A 26,964-nucleotide genomic window follows, 5' to 3' on the forward strand; every position below is an offset into this window, starting at 1 on the left:
TTAACTTGTACATATCTACTCTATTTATTTTATTTTGTTAGTATGTTTGGTTTTGTTCTCTGTCTCCCCCTTTTAGACTGTGAGCCCACTGCTGGGTAGGGACTGTCTCTATATGTTACCAACTTGTACTTCCCAAGCGCTTAGTACAGTGCTCTGCACACAGTAAGCGCTCAATAAATACGATTGATGATGATGATGATGATAACACCTCTGTTGTACTGTATTCTCTCCAGCACTGCATACAGCGCTCTGCACCCAGTAAGTGCACAATGAATACCACTGATCGACTCGTTTCTTCCCTTTTCCTCAAGAACAAAAAGAATTAACAGTGCTGTGTTCACACATTAATTCAATGTTCATTCAATTTATTATGGATCAAATTTTACCCTAATAGAGCACAAGGAATCTGAAGGCACACTCCTGAAAAGAAAGAAGATAGACATGTTGTTGCTTTTTCTCCCTTGGAATTTTCCTTAACCCTAGCAAGCTCCAAATCACTGGAGTTCTACCACTCGGAAACAACACTTCCTGTAGGCCGGAATTTATGGTTATCTTTCTGCATATATTGATAATAGCCTTCCTGAGTTCATATACTATAACAGGAAGGCAAACTAAATCAAATAATTGTATTTACTGAGCACTTACTATTTGCAGAGCACTGTACTAACCACTTGGAAGAATACAACAGAGTTGGCAGACACGTTCCCTGCCCAAAATAAGTCTAGAGTCTACAGGAGCCCCACAATTCCGACATCAGGCCACACAGATTCCGGATTTTTGTGGACCATAACCTGTGTTCCAGGCATTCCATAACTTTACAGAAGTGTTCTGAATCCCTAATGTGGCCTCCAAAAGTGATCCTTTTGTAATGGACAAGAACACCTGGGTCTCCTACCATGCTCGGGTTTCAATGAGTTTGGGTGTTTGTGAATTTGACTTTAGATCTACTACTATAAGCTTCTGATAAATTCAGTTTAAATTTACAGAAGAATTGGGTTGGACACAGTCCCTGTCCTATCCAGGACCTACACAAGTCATGACTGAACTTCACCTCTCTGAATCATCGATTTCATATGGAAATGGGAATCAATCTTCCGGACACCAGCTGCCTCCCTCCACCCTGTTCTGACATCATTCCACGTAAATAGTGTTTGCTCTAGTCCCTGGATCTGGGAGCAAATATATCCACAACCTCCCTCCCCTCACCACCACTCTGTCCCCCTCCGGTCCTATCCCTTCCTAACCTGCCCAAATAATTGATGTCCCGGCCAGCTTTCCACTAATCCAGTTTCCCACCACGTGCCAGTTATGGCAATTTAACTGCGGTCAAGAAGTGGGGCTTCTCTCTGAAACTCTTGATTTTCCAAGCAAATCCCACTGACAGCACTTGTTTGTTCTTTCTCCTCTAGGCTCACTGATAGGACAACATTACTATTGAATCAACCGCATTTATTGTTACTGTGTGCAGAGTACTGTACTAAGCACTTAGAAAAGTACAATTCAACAATAAACACTGACATTCCCTGCCCACAATGAGCTTATTACCTCCTTCTACCATGGATGTTGATCCTTTACCCAGACTACTTGACTTTGCTCATATATGAAGGAACTAGCTTGTCCGCTTCTAGATTGTGAGCTGGTTGTGAGCAGAGAATGAGTCTACTAATTCTGTTGTAGAGTACTCTCCCAAGTGCTTAGTGAGGTGTTCTGCACACAGTTACTCAATAAATATCACTGACTGATTGATTTTGCATAATCTTTTTCCAAAAGAGGCCCACACAGCCCAAGATTCAAGTGGTCCATCTTGGCTGGTTAGAAGAGTCTGGCTTGTACGCCTCCCTATCTAATTTCTGGAGACAAAGAAGAGGTCAAGTGTATGAGACCAAATGTTCGTGCCTCTGCGACTGGATATCTGAATGGGGGAATCCAGAATTCCACAAGCAGCACTGTCCAGTGGTAAAGCCCAAGCATGGGAGTCAGAGGCCCCAGATTCTAATCCGGGCTCCGCCACAAGTCTGCTATATGACTTTGGGGAAGTCACTTTACTTCTCCGTGCCTCGGTTCCCTCATCTGTAAATTGGGGATGACGACTGTGAGCCCCATGTGGGGCAGGGACTGTGTCCAACCTAATTAGCTTGTATCTACTCTAGCATTAGCACATCATAAGTGCCTAAAGAATATCAAAGAGAGAGGGGAAAAAAAACTATACTTATGGACTTCTGTGCTATGGTTTCCCTGACGTTGACCTGCCATGGAGAGGAGAGAGGAGGTCTCTTGGGGCGGGGATCTGGACAGAGTCTCTCTCAGCCAGACTGACATTCTCGCACTCGTCCAGCCGCCTTCTGATGAGATTCCCAGCTTCCTATGAGATTAGCCAGCCTTTCTCTGTCAGGGCTGGCCCCCCTTCTCTTGGTACAGTTCCAACTCTTCACCTGTGTACATGGAGAGAGAACGTCTTGCACTTACCCACGGTCTGCCCCCTTTCAGTGAGGAACGTGTGCATGTTGAAAATGTCCCTCATCAATTCCGCATCCCCAAAGGTAAAATAAGCCACGTCTCGTTCGGTTGCAGCGGCGGCCAGCATCTGTATTAAGGCTGTGGAGAAAGAGGAGGAGGAAGGGCCAATCTCAGCTACATGTCCATACAAATAAAGATAGGTGAAATGCACACATACAAAACCAACGCCTTTGGTTTTTCCCTCTGTTGGATTACGCTCCACGGCACACTGCACCATTCATTCATTCATTCAACAATCACATTTATTGAGCGCTTACTGTGTGCAGAGAACTGTACTAAGCGCTTGGGAAGTACAAGTTGGCAACATATAGAGACAGTCCCTACCCAACAATGGGCTCAAAGTCTAGAAGGGGGAGACAGACAACAAAACATGTGGACAGGTGTCAAGTCATCAGAACAAAGCTAAACTCACATCATTAACAAAATAAATAGAATAGTAAATATGTACAAGTAAAATAGAGTAATAAATCTGTACTAACTTTTACCTGGTTACAGGAAATGGGGGGCTACAGGGGGTGACAATTATCCAGTTACATTAATCCTTGTACATGTTGACAAGCATATGGTTGGCGCCAAAGAATTTCAAGACCCGCAATGAGATAGGAGACGCAACGTGGCTCAGTGGAAAGAGCCCGGGTTTGAGAGTCAGGGGTCGTGGGTTCCAATCGCAACTCCACCACATGTCTGCTGTGTGACCTTAGGCAAGTCACTTAACTTCTCTGAGCCTCAGTTCCCTCATCTGTAAAATGGGCATTAAGACTGTGAGCCCCACATGGGACAACCTGATCACCTGGTATCCCCCCAGTGCTTAGAACAGTGCTTTACACATAGTAAGAACTTAACAAATGCCATTATTATTATTATCATTATTATTATAACATCAGAGGTAGGCTAAAGCCAATCTGACCAAGCAGGAACTACGGTGTCATGTTTTCCCACTTACTCTGCCTTGGAACAAAGAGAGGCTTGTTATTTTATTTCACACAGGCCCTGGTCTTTCAGTGACAGGGAAATCTGTCTGGATTTGCCTATGTGGCTAAGAAAGCCGGGCTCACCGGTTGTGATGCTCTCAAGAACCTAAAGGAATTAGAACCAGGCAGCTATTCAGGGTAGATTTTTCTGAAATTCCATCTTCCCAAGATTTACTTCAACTAACCGAATACATTCATTTCTAAATTATATGTACTATGATCGCCCTCTAGCCAGAATAACCGCTCTCTCCTTCTAAGAGGAAAAAAGAATACAGCTGGGGGTTGGGCACCTAGAACGTTTCCAACTGGAACTAGAAAGCGGCTTCACATGCCAGATTTGGAAAGGGGCCCTTCTCATCTTAAATTTCGGGGGCTAATATACGGGAAGATTCCATCATCAATTATTACTTCTGGGCACCCACAATGTACTAGGTTTTGTAACTAGGGTATTAATTACTTTCAACAACTGTGAGATTCATCTCAAGTGAGAGATGATGTTTTAATTAAAACTACTTAACTGACTTACATATCTATCGGAGCTTCAGCAAATCCATTTCTTTCAATGGCTAATTAAGCTTGTCTGGAGGCCAAAATTGAAGCTAATGAATCCTCATCTTCATCCAGCAAGGTACGTTATTTATTACCTTTTACTGGGAATGCGAAATCTAGACTCTGGGCTCTTTCTCCCATTAGACTGCAAATCCCTTGAAGGCAAAGACACAGTAGATGCTCAATAAATACTATCAATTGTTTGACTCGTTAGAGAAGCAGTGTGGTCTAGTGGATAGACGGGTCCGGGAGTCAGAAGGACCTGGGTTCTAATTCCGGCTCTGCCATTTGTCTGCTGAGTGACCTTGGGCAAGTCAATTCACTTCTCTGTGCCTCAGTTACCTCATCTGTAAACTACTACTACTACTAACTATTATTATGGTATTTATTAAGCGCTTACTATGTGCCAAATGGAGGTTGAGACTAGGAGCCCTAAGTGGGACAGGGACCGTGTCCAGCCCGATTATCCTGTATCTACCCCCCCAGCATTTAGTACAGTACCTGGGACAAAGAAAGAGCTTAACAAATACCACAGTTGTTATTCTTATTGACTCCTGTTTTTAATCAACCATGGCTTCCACAATGCTGGTCAACTTATCATGCAGTAAACCAAGACACAGACAAAAATTGGAGGTCCAGGTCAAGGACAAGGGCAGGCACATGAACTTCTCTTACCTTTCTGCCCACTCCAACGCACAGACACTTAGCTGCTAATGTGGATTTGCATTACAGCCACCATAAAAGTCAACAGACAGCAAGATGCTGGGGCACATTTATTAAATACAAGCTAAATTTCCAAAAGGAAACAGGATGAACAAGAAAAAAAACAACAAAAGCCTCCAACTCTCTGCAGTAGAGTCTTATTCACACACCACTTTTATTACAATAAAAATTGCGGTACTTGCTAAGCGCTTATTCTGTGCCAGGCACCGTACTAAGCATTAAGGTGGATACAAGCAAATCGGGTTGGACACAGTTCCCTGTCTCTTGTGGGGCTCACAGTCTCAAACCCTATTTTACAGATGAGGGAACTGAGGCCCAGAGAAGTGAAGTGACTTGCCCAAGGTCACACAGCAGACAAGTGGCAGAGCTGGGATTAGAACCCATGACCTTCTGATTCCCACGCCTGTGCTCTATCCCCTATGCCATGCCGCTTTCTTTATTAAAAAAAGCACACTCTCTACTCCCCTTCTCTCAGTTCCCCTTTAAAATAGCAAGGCTCTTTTTCTCGTCGGGTGATTGCTTATAAATGAGAGTTCCAGGAAGGAGAAACTAACCCTTGACTTGAGTGCCCAAAACTGCTTCTAATCAATCAACTGTATTTATCAAGCGCATACTCTGGGCAGAGCACTGTGCTAAGCTTCTGGGAAGGTACAATACAACAGGGTCGGAAGATCCGTTCAATCAGTGCTAAAAGATCATTTCTAAGACAGCAATACCACCCGGGACTTTCATCATCAAAAAAATAGCTAAGCCCCAGCAGAGCTGGAGAATTATGCCTTGTCATTTAAACAAACTGTTCTGCTTCAGACCCTGGAGGAGAATAAATCGTAAATCTAACAAGGTGCTGAAAGAGCGTGGATTGAGTCCAAGTGAGATATGAAAGCATCAAGCCCTGACTTCAAACATGACTAAGTGCCAAATTAAATAATACTAGCTGCGGGGAGTTTGGTTTTAATTTGAATTTCTGGCAGGAGTTTTAGGTTGCAAAGGTAAACAAAAATAAGCATGCCCAATGTCTAAAAACAATTGTTTCATATTGCAAGGATTAACCCAAGGAAGGAAAGATAAGAAATAGGGGAAACAATTGTGTGCTTTACCTGGGACCCATTGTAGAGTCCTGGCCCAATACTAAATGCCAACAGCCAGACTGGATGCTCCCATCAGGAGGCCATGATAATCAAGTTCCTTTTATCTATTCCATCAGCCTGAAAGCCTCTTCCAGAAAGTCAGAGAACTTCGATCCGTTCAGCTGTCTTTTGCAATAAATATGCTGAGGCTCAATTTATGTAATAAAATCAAGTGTTTTGCTAGGCTGAACTGGAGATCCGGCTATGCCAGATGGAGAACACTGAGTCAAAGGTCAGCCTAGCGACACGCTCTTCAAAAAACTGGAAAACTCTCCAGAGAGGGAACTCACCAAGATGAGCCAAGAAATCCACCCTGACTCTCTTTATCAGAGTATCTGCTGGTGTCACTGGTTTGGGGGTGGTTAGTGTTACACATCGCATTGGACGGAGTAACTGAAACTCTGAATTACTCCGTCTATTTTAGAGGCACATATATGCATTTGGCCAGAAACAGCTGAAAGCTGCTTTGAAATCCTAATAATCTTATCAACCCCTCAACACGGCTTGTACCACGACTGCTTACAATCTGGAATTATTTGACATTTTAGTCTGTCATTCTCTACACTGGCAGGCTTTTCAATGTAGCCTTGATTCAAACTACACTTTTATAATGTGCTACACACAATCAGGTGGCAAAATGGCAAGAGCCCTGCTTGAACGAGGTCTGGGGTTTTACAAAAGACAATCATACTCCTCCTCCCACAACTCGGCCCATCACCTGAAAATGGCGGCTCAGGATGGGGAAATTTAGATGAGTTTATAGTCCTGTGGATTTTTTTTTAAACTCACAGCTACAGAAAAATAACTAAAATTAAAAAGTTCAAGGGTTACACAAAACCATATCTGAAAATAGAATTTCCCAAACTCATTTTTTATCAGGAAGCAGATATAAAATAATATCTGAAAACCATGAAGTGTTGTTTCTGAAGATCTATTCCTTGTCTTATAGGCATGTTACATGCACCTGGTATCACTGCTAACATCAAAATGACAAATCTGCCACCTTGCGCTGCTAAACAAAAACCCCCGATTCTGAAAAGCTCACTTCCCTTCCTCGGCTGCTATAGAAAGTCAGTACTGAGGCTCTAATCAGTGATCACAGAAACCAAGTGATTTCTTCTGGCCAGAACAGTCACAGGTAAACAGGGCAAGGCTTATTAGAGAGTTCACTACTCAGATTTGACCAAACACTCAAGTCTAGCTGAATTTAAACTTCATCTATCAACTGTAAAGCCACATGCCTTTGAAATGGCATAACTCGCCCTCCTGAGTTTCTGGTTAATATAGGAATGAACCCGCAATAAGGGAGCAGAAGATTGCCTTGACATCTTTCATAAGCCCCAATCAAACATCCCAAGGAAATTTTCTGGGGTACAGAAGGCAATGCCCAGCAGGGAGGCCCTGAAAAAGGGTAGGGTCACCATTTGAAGCTTCTGCATTGCTTCTCTTCTAACATTAAAATGCTTAACAAATACCATTATGCTTAACAAATACTATTATTTTTATTACAGTGCTTAGAACGGTGCTTTGCACATAGTAAGCGCTTAATAAATGCCATCATTATTATTACTATTTAAATGCACCATCAGAACATCAACTGGGGTTGAAGAGAAATCTGCTTTCCTGCAAGTACATGTGGCTTATTTGGGAAACCTAAGTCTATTGTGATGCGAGTCTCTGGAGAGTCAGTGTGCGGTGGCGGAGGAGACTGGGAGATCTCAACATCTCATCGTTGGAAGCCTCTAAGCCTTGAGTTTGCATATATAAAACAAATGTGCAGTTTAAGAGTGATGGGCTCTCACATAAATGACCACACTTCTAAAACTTTACTGGATTTGTCCATCAAACATAACCAAAGCTCGTGGCAGACTTGATTCCAATATTGATGACCTCTAACTGATCATCCATTCTACTTAGGGGAAAACAGAAAAAGTTGCTGGCATCAAATCAATCGCCATGAAAGTGAAAAATAGGCTCTCAAAACCAATTCTGTGAGACAAATAATGAACCTAGTAAACAAAGTCAGAAGTTACATTTTTCAAAACATGAAGTAAAGTTATCACTGGGTTGTTTTAAAGTTCTGAGTAACTTTCTATAATCAAACAAAACATATAATGAAAGAGCTAAAACTATGTAGATTAGCTACCAAAATAGTTACATCACATTCAGTATCCAACAGGTCTGAAACTCAAAACACATATATAATGGTGTTCTCTAAAACTTCCTGCTTGGGTAGTTTTCTTGCCCTGTCCCCTGGAATATTTTATCAGATAATTTCTTCAAACTTCATTCCTTCCATTCATTCAAGTATTCCAGTATTCTGTCTCTGATAGTGGCACTGCGGTGCTTGGAGAAACCGGGAGAGGACTACTCTCTGGACACCACCTTTCTGGACTGACCATTTAACACCCCTAACTTTCCCTCGCTACTACCTTATTTCCTTCAGTAACGTATTTCAGACGTCTCATCCAGGAGTTTCCTCAAATCTTGAGCCAGTTGTTATTTTCACGGTCTACAACTCCTTGTGATACCAATTCCATACCGCCTCTCACCTGCTATGAGACGAACTGTTTTCTTTTTTGTGTTCTCAACTATCACCTTCAAGGTTCAATGGGTGAGCCCCGGTGTGAAGTGGAAATTTGGAGAACAACAATTCTGTCTGTTTAGTCCACACCCTTTATGATTTTGTAGACTTCGATCATGACCACTCTCTGCCTCTGCCAGGCCCGGGAGTCCTAATTTTAAAATTCAGACTGTTATGGAAATGTTTCCATTTCTCTGACCATTCTGGTACCCTTCTTTTTACTTGAAAACATACATTTTGCAACTCTCAGCCTTTGCCTTTGCGAAACGAAGAGTTCTCATTTGGAAACTGTTCATCCTCTCTGTCCTCTGTACCTTTTCCAATTTTATGCCCTGCCTAAGATATAGTGATTAAGCTGCCCAGAGAATTGCAGGTGTGTATAAACCAGATTGGCAGAACTCAGGATTTTGTGTTTTCTGGCCCCTCCTGATGACACTAAATTAGAACCCTGAATTCTAGCTGCAACTCTTCCTACCTTATATGTTTTATTGGGAAATCACTTGTTTCTGCTTTTGGTTTCTTCATTCACAAACATAAGTGAAACAGGGGACGCAAACCAGATTCTTTATTAATCAATTCGTGGGTACTTCAGCTTCTAAGTGTTCCATTTCCCCATTCCCTTCACTCACCTTTTAATCTAGAATCACCTCCGAAGGCACCACATCCCCAATTTCCCGTGGCTACTGCTGAAAGATTCTCGGGAGAAACTCCAGACCGAAAAAAACCACAGTAAGCCTAAAACAAAACAAGAGAGAGAGGAGAGAGATCTGTGAACAAATGGACGCTGCTGGCTCCTTCCAGGGCTTTATGCTCTGCATTAAAATTTGTATGTAATACTGTCAACTTCTAGGGACTCAGTTTCTCTCTAGCCATAAACTGATTCAACCGATCAGGCCAATGGATCATCACCCGCACTTAGGTTCTGAAAGGAAAAATTGAGGGGGAGGAAAAGCTCCCTCAATTTTCCTTTTCAAAAGTAGGGTGATTGTTGGTGCATCACTTCTGCAGACTAACCAAAATACTTGCTTCTGCCCGCCCATTAAACAAAGAGGAGGAGGAGGGAGAGGAGGGAATTGGGGATGGAGGGGGACTGGTGGTTACTATGGCTTCACTTCACAAGGCCATCAGCCTTAGCGAGCCTGAAGTTATCAAGGCTGGAGATTTCCTCCCCCTGGAAAGTGACTTTTGGACTCTGATATAGTCAAAATTGTGATGATCTCTATCCTCTTCCTCTCAGACATTCTGAGAGGAAGAATACTTTCATAGCTAAAGTCTGCCCGACAGTCCTTGGAAGAAAGCTTATTGTTAAAATATAACTGCCAACAAAGTTCTCAATTTTCTAACACTAATACACCTCTGTGGAAAAAAACCCCCAAAAGTTCAAAACAAGCCTTCTCTGGGTTCTGTCACAGCTAAACACAGAGCAAAAATATGGTTTCTTATAATCCGTGACAAATGTTCCTAGGGAAAAACCTTGGATTAAGAAAGGTGCTGCTATGAAACCCCCACATGGAATATGGGTAAATCACTCAATTGGAATTTTTGCACAGGTATCAACATTGATTTTCCGCATTGTCTGGGAGGGATTAATAAACCCATCTCTCCTTCCGCCTTTCTGGGCTGTAAATTCTGGCAGATGTTAGTTATAATTTGGTACTGCACCATCATTCAATGCGTGCAGCGCAGAGCTTACACAAGAGTCCACAAATTACCTGTTCCATCAGAAGCAGAGAGCTTCTGAAAATCTCTTCTCTCAGGTCACAAATATTGGTGAGCTCAATGTCTTGAGCATGACGGTGAGAAATTACAGCTCCCACTACCAACTGCCAACAGGCTGGAAAACAAACTTCCCCAAGTGATAGATCTGGATCTCTGTCAGGAGATTGCTACCATTTCCTGTCAAATTTGATTGGGTGACTGGGGAGGGAAAGAGAAGAGAGGCAGAGACTCCCAGCCCAGCTCACTCCCCTTCTCAGTTTCAATTCCAGTTTTGGTATTACTTTTATTATAGTATTTGTTAAGTGCTTACTGTGTATCAAACACTGTTCTAAGTACTGAGGTAGATATGAGTTAACCAGGTTGCACACAGTCCTTGTCCCATCTGGGTCTTAGTAGCAGGGAGAACAGGTATTGTATCCCCATTTGACAGTTGATGAAACTGAGGTACACAGACGTCAAGTGACTTGTCCAAGATCACACAGCAAGCAAATGGCAGAGCTGGGATTAGAACCCAAGTTGTCCAACTCCTTGGCCTGTGGTCTTTCCACTAGGTCACACTGCTGTTTAGCCTCCTTATATGTGCTCTGTCAACAGATGGCCGAATCTGGCCTCTTGATTCAAAAATGGGCGTGAAACCAAAACCGGAAAAAGCATATGAAGGCATTTCTGATTGCTTTGGGAAAATCGAGTTCAAAGCAGCAGGTCCCTGGCTCTCATTTTTCATGGGCCATTACAGCTATTTTTTTCCCAAAGAGAATGCAACTCTCGATGTAAACAGCCCAGACTTTTTAGGAACAATCATAACCTGTTTTTAATGACAACCAAGGAACCAATTTTGGTGGAATTCTTTGGAAAGGAGGGAATGGCTTCAGACACTTTCATTTCTGCTTAGATTTTGAGCTTGAGAGAGAGAGAGAGAGTGTGTGTGTGTGTGTGTGTGTGTGTGTGTTTTTAATGGAGATTGTTCAGTGCTTACTATTTGGCAGGTGCTGTATTAAGCGCTGGGGTAGACACAAGCTAATAAGGTTGGACACAGTCCATGTCCCACAAGGGGTTCACATATTAATCCCCATTTGACAAATGAGGTAACTAAGGCGCAGAGAAGTTAAGCGACTTGCCCAAGGTCACGCAGGGGACAGTGGCAGAGTCAAGATTAGAACTCTTCCAACTCCCTGACCTGTGCTCTATTGCTTCATCATTCCTGATGTGGATCTCCAATCCCTTCTTCCCACCTGAACTCTTGGGAGCTCTCCAAGGGACAGGGACCATGTCTAAGTGCTGTGTAGTCTGCCCCAAAGTATAGTACAGTGATGTGCACACCGTAAGCACTTAATACTATTACTATTATTACAATGAGTACCAATGGAAAATTCACAATATGGAGGTTTTATTACTGAATTATACAAAGAGGGTTTTCAGTATTCAATCTTGACGGTAGTGTTTAAATATTCACCCTCTAGGAGTTTCTTATTTTGGTGGACTTATTTGGTCTATCCCCTCGAATAAAGCTAACACGCGCTTTAGTTTTTGAGCTACTGATGCTTGAATTTGATTAGCACTGATTTCTTTAAATTGAGAACCATATCCCTCCCCTCTTTCAAAGCCCTCCTGAAGTACCACACCCCAGAAAGCATTCTCTGACTAATCCCTCCATCTTCCCAGACAGACCATTCCTTCAAACTGCCATTCCTTCATTCCTAAGGGAAGCAGCATGGCCCAGTAGATAGAGCACGGTCAGAAGGACTTGGGTTCTAATCCCGGCACTGCCACCTGTCTGTTGAGTGACTTTGGGCAAATCACTTAGTTTTCCTCTGTGCCTCAGTTACCTCAGCTGTAAAATGACGATTAAGACTGTGAGCCCCATGTCAGACAGGGACTGTGTCCAACCTGATTAGCTTGTAACAACCCCTGTGCTTAGAACAGTGGCTGACACACAGTAAGCACTTAAGAAATATCATTATTATTATTATTATTCAACCACCGTATCACTCAAACATTATCTGTTTATTTGGTAATGATACTTTGATTTGTTTTTATATCTTATCTCTATTCATTCTCCACTGCTTATATATATTATGATATGTGATTACTTATGATTGTGATTACTTTATACACTTTATATATGTATATACTTTATATATATAAATATAATATATAATATACATAATATATATTTATATATATGTATACATATACTTTATATATGTATATACTTTACATATATATGTGATTACTTTTTATCATCTCTATTCATTCTCCACTGCTTATATATATTATATGTGATCACTTATGATTGTGATTACTTATGTGCACACATATTCAATGCGTAATATGTAAAATATAATAATGCGTACAACATTGATTATATACCACTGATTGATTTTCTGAGCAGTCACCGGTTTATGCCTCCTTAACTTCTCCTTTAAATGGAAGCGCCTTGAGGACAGAGATTTCATTTATGTGCAGTGCTCTGCACATAGTAAGCGCTCAATAAATACGATTGATTGATTCATCCTGAATTCTAAATTACTCTCAGCCCTCTAGTCCAGTGACTCGCACACAGTAGGAATTGCTCACTGTAGGCACCCAAAACTGAGAAGCAGTGTGGCCTAGTGGACAGAGCCTGGGCGTCAAAAGGCCCTGGGTTCTAGACCTGTGTGTGACCTTGGGCAAGTCTCATAACTTTCTTGGTGCCTCAGTTACCTCATCTGTAAAGTGGGGATTAAGACTGTGAGCCCCAAGTGGGACATGGACTGTGTCCCAACTGATTACCTTGCATCTACCTCAGCACTCGGAACGGTGTTTGGAACACAGTAAGCACTTAAATACTGTAAAAAAAACCCTAGAAAACTTAGAAAAACAATTTTACAAAAGAGATTTTTAAAATCTGAGTGTGTTCATTGTACTGCACACAATAACTTAGCAAAAATTCTGAAAGTTCTAAAGTGCTTTCTGGGGTGGTGGCACTTCAGGGGTTGTGGGTTCTAATCCCGACTGCACCACTTGTCTGCTGTGTGATCTTGGGAAAGTCACTTAACTTCTCTGTGCCTCAGTTACCTCACCTGTAAAATGGGGATTAACACTGTGAGCCCCACGTGGGACAACCTGATTACCTTGTATCTACCCCAGTGCTTAGAACAATGTTTGACATATATTTATTTATTTTACTTGTACATAGCTATTCTATTTATTTTATTTTGTTAATATGTTTTGTTTTGTTCTCTGTCTCCCCCTTCTAGACTGTGAGCCCACTGTTGGGTAGGGACAGTCTCTATATGTTGCCAACTTGTACTTCCCAAGCGCTTAGTACAGTGCTCTGCACACAGTAAGCACTCAATAAATATGATCGATTGATTGATATATATAATAAGCGCTTAACAAATACCATCATTATTATTATTTTCATTTGAAGAAGGGGAGGGATATGGTTCTCAAGAGTCTAGAGATGCCTCAACTTAAAGAAATCAGATAACTCAAATTCAAACACCTGTAGCTCAAAAACTAAAGCGCACGTTAGCTTTATTTGAGGAAATAGATCAAATAAGTCCGCCAAAATAAGTTCACCAAAATTCTAACAACAGATCTTGAACTAATTGGCTTTTCCCAATGCCTGGGAAAAGTTACAATAACAATAATAATAATAATAATAACAACAATAATTGTGGTATTTATTAAGCGCTTACTACATTCCAAGCACTGTACTAAGCATTTGGGTGGGTACAAGCTCCCAGACTGAGCCCCCTTTTTCCTCTCCTACTCCCCATCCCCCTGCTCTACCTCCTTCCCCTCCCCACAGCACCGGTATATATGTTTGTACAGATTTATTACTCTGCTTATTTTACTTGTATGTATTTACTGTTCCATTTATTTTGTTAATGATGTGCATCTAGCTTTATTTCTATTTATTCTGATGGCTTGACACCTGTCCACATGTTTTGTCGTCTGTCTCCCCCTTCTAGACTGTGAGCCCGTTGTTGGGTAGGGACCATCTCTATATGTTGCCAACTTGTACTTCCCAAGCGCTTAGTACAGTGCTCTGCACAAAGTAAGCACTCAATAAATACGATTGAATGAATGAATGAATGAATGAATGAAGTACAAGCAAATCGGGTTATGGATGATGAGAGAGGCAAGAGTGTTTAAAAGAATCAGCAGTTGAATTGTTATTGTTTTCAGGACTTGGTTCAATACCCATTGCCATTCACATTTCATAAATCAATGGTATTTACAGAGCGCCTATTGTGTGCAGAGAGCACTAAACTATGCACTTGGGAGAGTACAATACAAAGTTGGTAAATTCATTCCCAGCCCACAACGAGTTTAAAGTCTAGAGGGCATATAGAAGTACTAGCAAATTATGGTGATGCTCTGCTAGGAATGATACTGCTATTTTGTCTGCCCCCTCGCCTCTCCACCCCTGCCTCCTGCAGCATAATTAAGTTGCCAGGTACCCCTAGGGACGATGATAATCAGTTTGTACTTCCCCAAGGGCACAATGTGGATAAATACACCATCCCACAGACTGGTGTTTTCTTCACTGGCAGAGTTGCCTCGCCAGTTACATATTTTGCGTGGGGTATCCCATAAATTGACAAGCAGTCTGGTTCAGTGGAAAGAGCACGGGCTCGGGAGTCAGAGGTCATGGCTTCTAATCCCGGCTCCTCCACTTGTCTGCTGTGTGACTGTGGGCAAGCCACTTAACTTCTCTGTGCCTCAGTTACCTCATCTATAAAATGGGCATTAAGAGTGTGGGCCCCATGTGGGACAACTTGATTACCTTGTATCTACCCCAGTGCTTAGAACAGAGCTTGGCACATAGTAAGCGCTTAACAAATACCATCAATATTATTCTCTTTCCAATCACGGTGTGAGATAACACTTTACAATTCCACACAGCTGATCTCCGACAGCATTAAACACTGCTTCAAGGTCTGGATTAGACAAAAGGAGATGGATTTTCCTTCTTTTGGCAACAGACTCTGCTAGCAAATCAAAACCTAGTTCCGTCAGGACAAGTGGAGCCCGGATGGAGATGGGACTCGTTAAGGAAATGATAAAGCACTTCACTATATTTCCTTGCAATTATTTCCTGCTGAGTAATGCCTCAGACGGCCTGCATATATTGGAGCTGTAAAGTCTACATTGAGACGAACACAGAAAAATGGCTTTTTTTTCCTTTGGCTCTTTTAATCCTAAAAGCGATCTTTCCGCTCACGCCAAATTGCTTTCTTTCTGCTTTACAAAAGCTGGAGTTGAAAAAAGCAGCAGTCAGCTAATACCATTAAAAAAGGAAAAAAAAATCATCCTCTGCAGTGATTTAGTAGCCTCCTCCTTTAAACTCAGGTTTACTTAACGTAATGAAATGTGAAATCTATTTAATGGAGCACTTGGATCCGCACTGCCCTCAAACATGCTCAGCCAGTTCTGCGAAACGCCCTGCTGCAGGCGCTCGCTCCGAGTCAGACAAAAAACGCATAAATCTATCTTAATATTTTCAAGATGCAAATCCTATCGATGATTGAATACTTTGATCTGATCTAAAAGGCACCGGGGTATTTGATTTAGTTTTCCAATTAAGCTGTCACTGAAGTTTGGGAAATTCTTTCACAGCACCCTCTTTACCCTCCGTGATAGAACTGGGTGATGAATGCGACTTTACAAGAGGAACGTGGGTTTTCTATGCTAAATTAGTTTTGATGGGGAGATATCATTTGGGTAAAAGATAGCCTTAAAAAGTGATATTTCCTTTCTTACAGAAGATGAGGTGAAACCCCTGATATTACGGTCTTGGATTTCCTTAGCCAAATACATCATTCAAACCTACCATCCAGGTAGTTACCTTCATGCAGATCATGAAAACAAACACCCATGGTGTGCACGCTCTAATTAAGGCCAGGGTCAATTGTAATAGAAAAGTGAACCACTATCAGCCTCAGATCTAGGAACTGTACCAAATTTTAATCAAGTGATGGGATGGTCTTTTGACTGGGTGTACACGTGAAGTAGCAATCAACTGAGGACAGTAAATCAAAGACTTTACGATCAGTGCTAGCAGACCGTGGGACTTGTAACTAAAAATTGCCTCAGAACCCGAAGGTGAAATCTCCTTGGGTTCTTACTGACAATGGAGGTGGCACCAAACTGCTTCTAACTAAACAATGTAGTCACAAAGCATCAGGATGGAGACTGGGTTGGAGATGGTGTATGGAAGGTAAATCGATCTACGGTATTTATCGATCGGTAGTATTTACTGAGCACTTTACTGTGTACACAGTGCTTGTGTGAGTACAATGCAACAGTGTTGCCTAGTGGATACAGCACAGGCCTGGGAATCAGAAGGACCTTGGTTCTAATCCCAGCTCTGTCACTTATCTGCTAGGAGAACTTGGCAAGTCATTTCACTTCTCTGTGCCCCAGTTCACTCATCAAGTGCTTAGTACAGTGCTCTGCACACAGTAAGCACTTAATAAATACGACTGAATGAATCTGTAAAATGGGGATAAAGACTGTGAGCCCCTGTGGGACATGGACTGTGTCTAACCTAATTAGCTTCTATCTACTCCAGCACTTAGAACAGTGCCTGATACATAGCACTTAAATACCAATTAAAAAAAAAATCCAGAGTTAATGGACACCAGTAGAGAGAATGCTGGGGAAAGTCAGGTTTTCCAGTTGGAGGAGCTGGCAGCAGAAGTAGTATTTATTAGGTGCTTACTATGTGCAGAGCAGTCAGAAGCAGGTGCTGAAAACGCTGAGAATAATCAAGGGAAAACGAGTCCCTGCAGAAGCCAAATTGAAGCTGCAAGAGGTTAGAACCACTAGGAGGAAGAGGATCCAATGCAGATCAAGAAAATAGCTGGAATACCAAATGGAGCATGCCTTTTTGCAGGTGTTTACAGTACTGAAGCTCGTGGATCCAAGTAAAAATGTTTAAACAGCTGACATTCCATAGCTGTTGCAATCTTCCCCATGAAAGAACAAAGAATCAGAGAGTGACTTGTATGCTCCTTGGACCGAGCAGAAATGGCAGAGAACATCTATTTTCTCTACATACTTGAAAATAAAAGACGACGCCAACCCTATTTCTGGCTTTATGGAGGTGACTGCCCCGGAAGATCTATCAGCTTTGCGAAAGAGGGGACGAGAGCTTGTCCTACCTTTAAACAAAGAAGTTTAATGATCGAACTATCAACTAAATTTCAGGTTTATTTTCCCTCACAAATAATTCTGAGTAAATCCACCAATGAATTTGAATCATAATGAACAAGTGTCACTCTTTGGTGTGAATAATTACTCCTGGAGACGACTGAATACGAACCTCTCCACTCTTGGTGTGATCGTTTTATAACTTTTAATCTGCGATGTTCCCAGTTCTTGAAGCAAAGACTTTTACATTCAGTTGAACTTTTCCTACCATATAGCTCTGGTCACAATTTTAGCATCTTACCAAAATGAATGGCTTCAGCTGGAATTAATGAAGTCAGTTTTATCTGCAGTAGCTCCCATATACATATGATTTCTCTAGTGGAGTCACTTTAAAACAAAAATCAAGCAACTAGAGGAGGTGCACTTTCCTCAAGACTTATTTGGGAGTCACAAAAGGCAAACTGACTTGGAAACTTTCTGGTAAGGAAATGAATCCAGAGACATTAAATGAGTAATTGTTTTACAGACCCCTAGACACTGGCACAGAGACAAAAATGGATGGCCCAGGACCATGAAAGGGGTTCATTCAGAAGGCTGGTTGGTTTATTTGGCTGATCAGGGCAGGAACCAAAAAGACACTACTGACATGCAAAGATTGTTCTCCTTTAAGAGAACTAAAGCTGGATAGGGTGCCATATGAAAAAAACAAAAACAAAAACAAAAAACACTCAGTATCTCAGCATTCAACTTGAACTGTCCTTCTTTTCCAGGCCTTGTGGGGAGGGTAGGTGTATTTTTTTGGTATTTGTTAAAGTGCTTACTATGTGACAGGTATGGTACTAAGCACTCAGGTAGGTAGAAGCTGATTAGGTTGGACACAGTCCATGTCATTCATTCATTCATTCAATCATATTTATTGAGCACTTACTGTGTGCAGGGGACTGTACTAAGAACTTGGGAGAGTATAATACTAAAATAAACAGTCTCATTCCCTGCCCACAAAAGGCTTACAGTGTAGACTGGGGGAGACAAGACATCGGTACAAATAAATAAAATTACCGATATGCACGTAAGTGTTGTGGGGCTGGGAGAAGAGGAAAGGGAGCAAGTCAGGGCGGCACAGAAGGGAGTGGGAGATGAGGAAAAGTGGGGCGTAGTCTGCGAAGGCCTATGGGAAGAGATGTGCCTTCAATAAGTCTTTGAAGCGGGGGAGAGTAACTGTCTGTCGGATTTGAGGAGGGAGATAGTACGAGGACAAGGGGTTGGCAGCGAGACAGGTGAGATTGAAGCACAGTGAGAAGGTCAGCACCAGAGGAGTGAATTGTGCAGGCTGGATTGTAGGACAAGAGAAGTGAGGCGAAGTAGAGGGTGCGAGGTAGTGGAGTGCTTGAAAGCCAATGGTGAAGAGATTTTGTTTGATGTGGAGGTGGACGGGCAACCACTGGAGTTTTCTGAGGAGCAGGGTGACGTGTCCTGAACGTTTTTATAGAAAGATGATCTAGGCAGCAGAGTGAAGTATGGACTGGAGTGGGGAAGAGACAGGAGGCTGGGAGGTTGGCAAGGAGGCCGATGCAGGAATCCAGGTGGGATAGGAAGCGTGACTGTATTAATGTGGTAGTAGTTTGGATGGAGAGGAATGGGCAGATTTTAGCTATGGTGTGAAGGTGGGACCAACAGGATTTAGTGATGGTTTGAATGTGTGGGTTGGATGAGAAAGAGGTATCAAGGATAAAGCCCAAGTTACAGGTTTGTGAGACAGGAAGGATTGTGGTGTGGTCTACAGTGATGGGAAAGTCAGGGGGAGGACAGGGTTTGGGTGGGAAGCTCTGTTTTGGACACGTTACGTTTGAGGTGATGGGAGGATATCCAAGTAGAGGTGTCTTGAAGGCAGGAGGAGACGCGAGACTAGAGAAAGGGAGAGAGATTACAGCTGGAGATGTAGATTTGGGAATCATCCACATAGAGATGGTAGTTGAAGCCATGGGAGGGAATGAGTTCTCCAAGGCGGTGGGTGTTGGTGGAGAACAGAAGGGGACCAAGAACCCATGTCCCACATGAAGCTCACATTATTAATACCTATTTTACAGATAATTTCTCTGAGCCTCAGTTACCTTATGTGTAAAATAGGTAAACTTGAGTGACTTGTCCAAGGTCACACAACAGACAAGGGGCGGCGCCTGAATTAGAACCCAGGTCCTGACTCCTAGGCCTGTGCTCTATCCTGCTCTATGCACTAGGCGACGCTGCTTCAGAGTTTACCAATTCCATTGTACTGTACTTTTCCAAGTGTTTAGTACAGTGTTTTGAAACACAGTAAGCGCTCAATAAATATCATTCCTGGATTGATAGATGTATGGATAAAGTGGAAGAAGTTTGTGAGGCAGCAGTCAAATACACTTCCTAACTTTAGGAGCCAGCAAATGCCCACATTATTACTCATAGAGAAGGAAAGGGAACACTATTTTGGAAGATTTGTTTTAGAAAGTTAGAACCCCCAAAACCTTTTTTTAAATATTTCTAATTTCTAGTTTGGAAGGCTTGTGATTGCAAAAGAAATTCTAATCCCAGCTCCACCACTTTTCTGCTGTGTGACCCTGGGCAAGTCACTTAACTTCTCAGTTATCTCATCTGTAAAATGGGGATTCATACTTTACCTCATCTGTAAAATGGGGATTAATACTGTGAGCTCCATGTGGAACACGGATTGTGTCCCACCTAATAGCTTGCATCTACTCCAGCGCTTAGTACAGTGCCTGGTACACAGTAAGGGCGTCACAAATAACATTTAAAAAAAGAAATCCAAGGAACACTATAGAGGTTGGAGTGAGAAGAATGAGAGTCCTCAGAGAAGAGCTAATTAAAATCTGACCGCAGGTATCAGTGCCCAAAGGGAAGTTCAAAATCTTTCCCCTTCTAAACTGTAAGCTTCTTGTGGGCAGGGAACACACAACTCTGTTGTTTTGTACTTTCCCCAGTGTTTGGTACAGTGCTGTGCACACAGTAAGTGCTCAATAAATACCACTGATTGATTTGAGGAGAGAGAACAAGGGAAATCACCTGAACAAAAAAAATAAGATGATGCATTTTAAAATGACCCAAACTTGAAGGTATCCCACTGCAAAACCTTGTTGTTTCTATAGGTCCATTTTGGCAAGAAAATGTTAAAAAAGAAAGAAAAACTATTTTTTTTTCCTTGTTTAAGGATTTACATTTTTTTAAATGATGTAGGTGGTTTAGAAAATTGGATTAAATTTGCTAAAACCCTAACTATTCCAGTCCAAATTAAGAAAATACTGGAAGCAGCGAGGCCTTACTGGAATCGGTGCAGGCCTGCAGGGCAGAGGATTTGGGTTCTAATTCCAGATCGGCCACTTGCATGCTGTATGATCTTAAGAAGCCATGTCACTTCTCTGTGCTTCAGTTACCTCATGTGTTACACAGGGAGAAAATACCTGTTCTCCCTCTTTCGTGGACTGTGAGCCCCATGTAGGCCAGGGACTGTATCTGATCTGTTAAATACTGTATTAACCACAGCGCTTAGTACAGTGACTGGCACATAGTAACTGCTTAACAGATACAACAATAATTATTATTATAAGTCATTGTAACTTAGAGAAGAAAAATTCCAGGTAACTGATTATATCTGAAGCCTAGTTTATTTAGGGTCTAGAATGTTAGTAACTTAATACAACAAAAATTTGGTTTGATCATTTTTGTGGCCACTCACCTCTACATGTGGAAAAAAAAAATCCTCAAATACAGTAATTGAGTAAAAAAACAAAAGAAAACTGAAGAGTCAGTTTCACTAAATCTATCAATCTACAAAAGTATTAGGTAATCTCAACACCTAGAAAGTACTAGTTTTACGGATTTAATCTGTTTTAAGACGACAACACGCTGGCTTTGTTGACAGCATACATTTTAGAGAAATGTCACTGGAGGGAACTGGGAATATTCAGTTTCATTTAAAATAATTAAAAAGGATGGTATTCCAAAGCCCCCTGCCAAAAAAAAAATCATCTTACCAACCAATTTTCTATCTGGCAGTCTCCCACTTTAATCACACAATTACAAAATGGAAGGTACATCTCGTACAGGCTGACACTACCATTAAATCAGGAGGCCTGTTGGCAGACTTGTTGACACCGCAAGAATTCCCGGAAAGCATTAACTCCGGCATTAATAAAACGGAACGGAGGGGATGGCGGCCCCAAGGCGAATTCAGAAATAAGGTTACTGGCCTTGTTGAGCTCCCTTCTGATTTTCTCAGGCACGAACTGGTCGAGGTAGCGTCTGAAGTGGAGGGCGTCGATAGCGACGATCTCAGTGCAGCGCCTCTGCCAGTCATCCCTGAGACAGAAAAAAGAACCAGGACACAGGTGAGGTAACACGCACATATCAACTCACGTGAATTCGGCTCTACTGCTGCTCTGTACGCTGAGTGCTCAATAAATAAATGGGCATCAATACAGGTAATGCTGTTACAGATACTTGGCCGAGAGGAGAGGGACGGAAAGAGAGGAAGTCTGCCTTTAGTTTCGGAGAGAAATTAGAGAGACTCGAACAGTGAATGAGAAATAATAATGTAATGAAACTCCTTTTTCTTGAACAAGTACCTTATTAGCAGATCATTTTCAGAGGCAAAAGGGCAAGATAAAGTTGGGAGAAAGCAATCTGGTGCTCTCTGTTCTCATATTTCTGAAACTGGATTTTTGTTTCAGCGAGAGTTCATTTTCCCTATACTACGTTGGCTTGGCAGTGAAGTCAATGGGCTTGGAATGGCACATCTATTGTCAAGGAATTAGTTCCAAGAACTCAAGTGTTACACAAATGTGCATCACTGAATCAGTCCACTAGTTTGCCTAATGTGCTCATTTGAACATACTTGCTGTGAAAAACAACTTAAAAAATAAAACCTGATGATGACAATATGGCACGATACCTCCAGTTCTAGACATGAAGCTGGATGGGTTGGATGGAAATGGGTTAGAGAGAAGGAGAGGACAGGCTCTTTTGGGCTAAGAGATCTCGGTATGGTTTAGGGTAAACTCCTTGAGGGCAACCAGCCCTATTGTATTGCACTCTACATGCTCAATAAATATAATCGATTGATCGCTTAGTACAGTGCTCCTCACAGAGTGCTTACAAAATAATCACTGCTTGATTTAAAACTTTGAGGCCCGAACCTCAAGAAAAACCATTTTTCACAGTTTGGGGTAGAAAATTAACAATTACAATGGTGCTGCAGAAAACTATATTTTCAAAACATAAGGGAAATAATAAGCACCACCCTAGGTGCCTGACCCCAGGGCCAGGGATGAAGCTGCGATGCAGTCTAAACCCTCTAGACGTAAGCTCATTGTGGGCAGGGATTGTCATTGTTTATTGTTACATTGTACTCTCCCAAGTGCTTAGTACAGTGGTTTGCACACAGTAAGCGCTCATTAAATACGGCCGAATAAAATGAATGAGTCCAGTCCACGGAAAATGTATATGACTAAGTCTGAGACACTGAGACGTGAAGTTACTTGCCGAAGGTGACACAGCAGATAAGTGGGGCCGAGCCAGGAGTAGAACCCAGGTTCTTCTGGATCCCAGGCCCATGCTCTATCCACTAGGCCCATGCTCTATCCACTAGGCCTTGCTACTCCTTGAGTCTACCAACTCTGTTGCATAGTTCTCTCCCAAACACTTAGTACCGTGTTCTGCACACAGTGAGTGCTCAATAAATGCCATTGATCAATTATGAATACCCTGAGGGTCAAGAGCAAAGGCTAATGTCCACCTGTAGACTCTTTCCAGGAGTTTACTCAAGTTTAGTGCTCTGAACAAAAAATACACTTAATAATAATTATAACAATGGTATGTTTCTATTAAGCACTTATTATGTGTCAGGCACTGGGGTAGGTACAAGTTAATCAGGTTGAACACCATCGCTGTCCCAAATGGGGCTCACAGTTTAAATACAAGGGAGAACATGCATAGACTCCCCATTTTACAACTGAGAAAACTGGGGCACAGAGAAGTGAAGTAACTTACCCGAGGTCACACAGCAGGCGGGAGGTGGAGGCGGCATTAGAACCCAGGTCTGCTGAACCCCAGGATCATGTCCTTCCCACTAGGCCACACTGCTTTCCTTCATAAATACTGTAACTACTGCTGCTACTTTTAGCTCTTCAGATCATTAACAATACTTGATGATGTCCGTCCTGAGATACTAAGAGCCTTCCCTATCTGGGCAGCCACTCCCTTAACGGAATAAATTGAATTATTTCTCTTCATCTCTGGTGGAACGGAGGTCAAAAGAGAGAGCGAGGGGAGGGGGGGGATTGGCAGGCCAGTTCCTGGAACAAGAGCTCACTAAGGGACAAGGTCCACATTCACTTTCTTCCTTCTCCGTCAACCATCCAGCAACAGATCCTTAAGCCTGAAATGCTTACCTTTCGCTCCCGTCTTCATGACTTCGGGCCCACCGGTACGTTTCTGCGTAGCCTACGTATTCGCTGTACTGCTCAGTACCTGAAATAAACCATTTGTTATTCTCATTTTCAGACACACCCAGTTCTGCCGTAATATGTGCTTCCATTACACATTTGGGACAGGATGTTGTTAAGGAGTTGGAGAGTTTCGGTCCAATAACTCAAACCTCTTTGGATACAGCATGCTGTAGTGTCAGAAGAAACAGTCTGAAATGCCTGCACGGCTGAGCAGGCCCATGTTCTCCTTAAAACAGGGCTTTGCGAGAATGCAACCCTTATGTTACAGGAGAGCTGGGTGAGTTCCTTTATCTGGACATCTGATTGCTCTGTGGGGTCTTTCCTATGGGGCTAATCCTCTTTCCTAAGTACTTAGTGATGACTGTCAATGTCAAATGAAAATGATAAGCCTTTATGACTGTGGATTATTTTCTCCCTTTCACGGGATTTCTCAAAATCCCTTAAAAGAGTTGGACAGCATTAAGGGGGTGGAACAAGCAATGCAAATTACTCCTCTGTCCAAATGAGAATGCTAGAACTTGTTGGTTTGGTGTCTTGTCATTCCTCTCTTGCTGAGCAACATACATTACAATATTCTTCCACTAAAAGGGGTTTTCTTCTACTTAAATAATCCGATGCTGAAATTTAATTTGCAGGCTTGGAAGAAGAAATTTCAGACAAGCTCCCTCCCTGCTAAGAAGAGTCAAATTAAAATTATAATAATGGCATTTATGAAGCGCTTGCTATGTGCAATGCGCTGTTCTGAGCGCTGGGGAGGTTACAAGGTGATCAGGTTGTCCCCCTGGGGACTCACAGTCTTAATCTCTGTTTTACAGATGAGGTAACTGAGGCCCAGAGAAGTTAAGTGACTTGCCCAAAGTAACACAGCTGACAACTGGCAGAACCGGGATTTGAACCCATGACCTTTGACTCCACAGCCTGTGCTCTTTCCATTGAGCCACGCTGCTTCTCTATACTAGTATACTAAATACTAGGATACACGTACCAATAGGCACCTCAAGGAACTTTGAAAAACCAGAAAATCAGAAGAGCGAGAGAGGAGGAGGAGGAAAGAAATTCTTAGTATAATGGCACAAATTAACATTCCATTTTAATAGACCCCGCATCGGCACCTTGACATGACACAAACAAATCATTCAGATGGAGAGTGACACTGCTGATTAGTATAACAGGTGTTTTGCCTTTAAATGAGTGGGTTTGTCTGCCTGTTCCGGCTCAGATGGACAATAATCACTTTATTATTCAGAATGTAATTAGAAAGTACCGCGCTCCAATCCTCCTTCTGTGAAAAGCCTGAGCAAGGCTCCTTGCTTGATGAAACATATTTTTCTACCATGCATAACTGAGAAAAAGGAAGAGTAACATTTACAGAGTAAGATGAAAAGACAGCACAGAATCATAAGCCTGTAAGAGTATCTATCTGGGACATGTCTAACAACTTTGTTGCACTGCACTTTCCCAAGCACTTAGTACAGTGCTCTGTACACAATAAGTGCTCAATAAATATCACTGAGTAAATTACTCACCTTTTCTATTGGATTATCTTTCACCTTTCTAGTACATCACTAATAAATTACTGTCTATATGCCCAACCACTAGTAAACTACGGTCCATAGACCCAACTGATGTGTGCCTAGGGAGGTGAAAGAGTTACCAGCCCCAGAGGACATTCACCTGATTCCTCGCCTACCAGAAGAATCAACCCCCAAAAGCCACTTTTTCATATCAGATTTTGAGAAAGACCTTTAAAAAGCCAAATGGAATTGAAAGCCATGATAGAACAAATGCACAATAAAAAAGAAAATGAGACAAAACTAAATGAAATGGGAAGAGTGGTGAAATGGTAATCGAGTGATTCTTGCCTGTCAGTTTTACTTCCTTGATCATACAATTAATCAAGCAATGGCTTTTACGGAGCACTGTATTAAGCACTTGGGAGAGAACGACGAATCAGAACTGGTAAACACGTTCCCTGTCCTTAAGTTTCAGACTTCTCTGGTTCGTCTTTGCTGAGGATGAAGAACTTGCCCGAGGACACATTAGGATGCAGGACTGGAGAAACAAGAACTCACAGGCTGCATTTTTAATCTAAGCTATACCACTTCTTGGAAGGCAACTGATATTTTGTTAGCTCAAACAAATGGGCCCAGAGTTCTGGGCAATATGTAGATATACTCTACGATGGCACATGCAAGAAATCACTATTCCTTTCAGAAATGGGAAGGACACCCTCACTTGACACACAAAAAAACCACATTTTGCATCTTCCAGCCTTTTCAACTTCATTCTAAGGTAATAAAGACAAATGGGGCAGTCTTCTAATGTGAACCCCGGACCAGGTGCTTAGTAATAGTAATAATAATAATAATTTTTTTAAAATGATAGCATTTGTTAAGCACTATGTGCCAAGTACTGTCCTACATGCTGGGGTAGATGCAAGATAAAATCAGATCCCACAGGGGGCTCATGGTCTAAGCAGGAGGAAGAACAGGTAAATGAAGTAACTGAGGCACAGAGAAGTGAAGTGACTTGCCCAAGGTCACACAGCAGCTAAGTGATGGAGCCGGGATTTGAACCCAGATCCTCTGACTCCCAGGCTCACTGACTCCACTGGGCCATGCTGCGGCTTACGGCTACAAGCACACAGAATCCACTCGTACTGTGCCTCAGTTTCCTCACCTTTTTAGGAGGCACTTTTCTCCTCAGGAAACTGAGAAAACAAGAGCCTAAGGATAATGAAAGGTCTTGTATAAATGAATTGTAACTACTTTCCAATCTCATGTCAAGAAACACCGTACATCTCCTCATATTTCTGGAGGAAACCTGAACAAATTACAGGCTGCACTTCCCAAATAAAACCCCTTTGAACCAAGGGACTTGTACTTTCAATAGCAACTGCTCTAAGCTTGGGATGAAAATGCCATAGCAAACAAGTGACCAGCTGCTCTTTCTGACTTTTCTCTATGGAGAGCCTAAGAAAACTTCACTGATGAAAAGACAAACTTCCTCATTTAGGACATGCTGATGGAAGGAAGCCACTGAGTTCCTAAGAAGAGGCCATAAAATGACAACTTTATAGACTCTCTAGAAAAGAATAATGATTAAGAGGCACTCCTCTTTTATGGTTTAGG

The 26,964-nt window shown here is 42.1% G+C and overlaps 1 protein-coding gene across 1 annotated transcript in view; it reads right to left on the reverse strand.

The window, feature by feature from the left end:
* PARG (poly(ADP-ribose) glycohydrolase) overlaps positions 1–26,964 on the reverse strand; it is a 127,406-nt gene that overhangs the window by 4,717 nt on the left and 95,725 nt on the right. The window contains exons 14-17 of the mRNA XM_038743565.1: positions 23,777–23,855; positions 21,578–21,686; positions 9,101–9,206; positions 2,467–2,595 (exon numbers count right to left, since the gene is read on the reverse strand). Coding sequence (XP_038599493.1) covers positions 2,467–2,595; positions 9,101–9,206; positions 21,578–21,686; positions 23,777–23,855 — 423 coding nt within the window. The remainder of the gene's footprint in view (positions 1–2,466; positions 2,596–9,100; positions 9,207–21,577; positions 21,687–23,776; positions 23,856–26,964) is intronic.

The sequence above is a fragment of the Tachyglossus aculeatus genome, chromosome 3, assembly GCF_015852505.1.
Source record: "Tachyglossus aculeatus isolate mTacAcu1 chromosome 3, mTacAcu1.pri, whole genome shotgun sequence".
Classification (NCBI taxonomy): domain Eukaryota; kingdom Metazoa; phylum Chordata; class Mammalia; order Monotremata; family Tachyglossidae; genus Tachyglossus; species Tachyglossus aculeatus.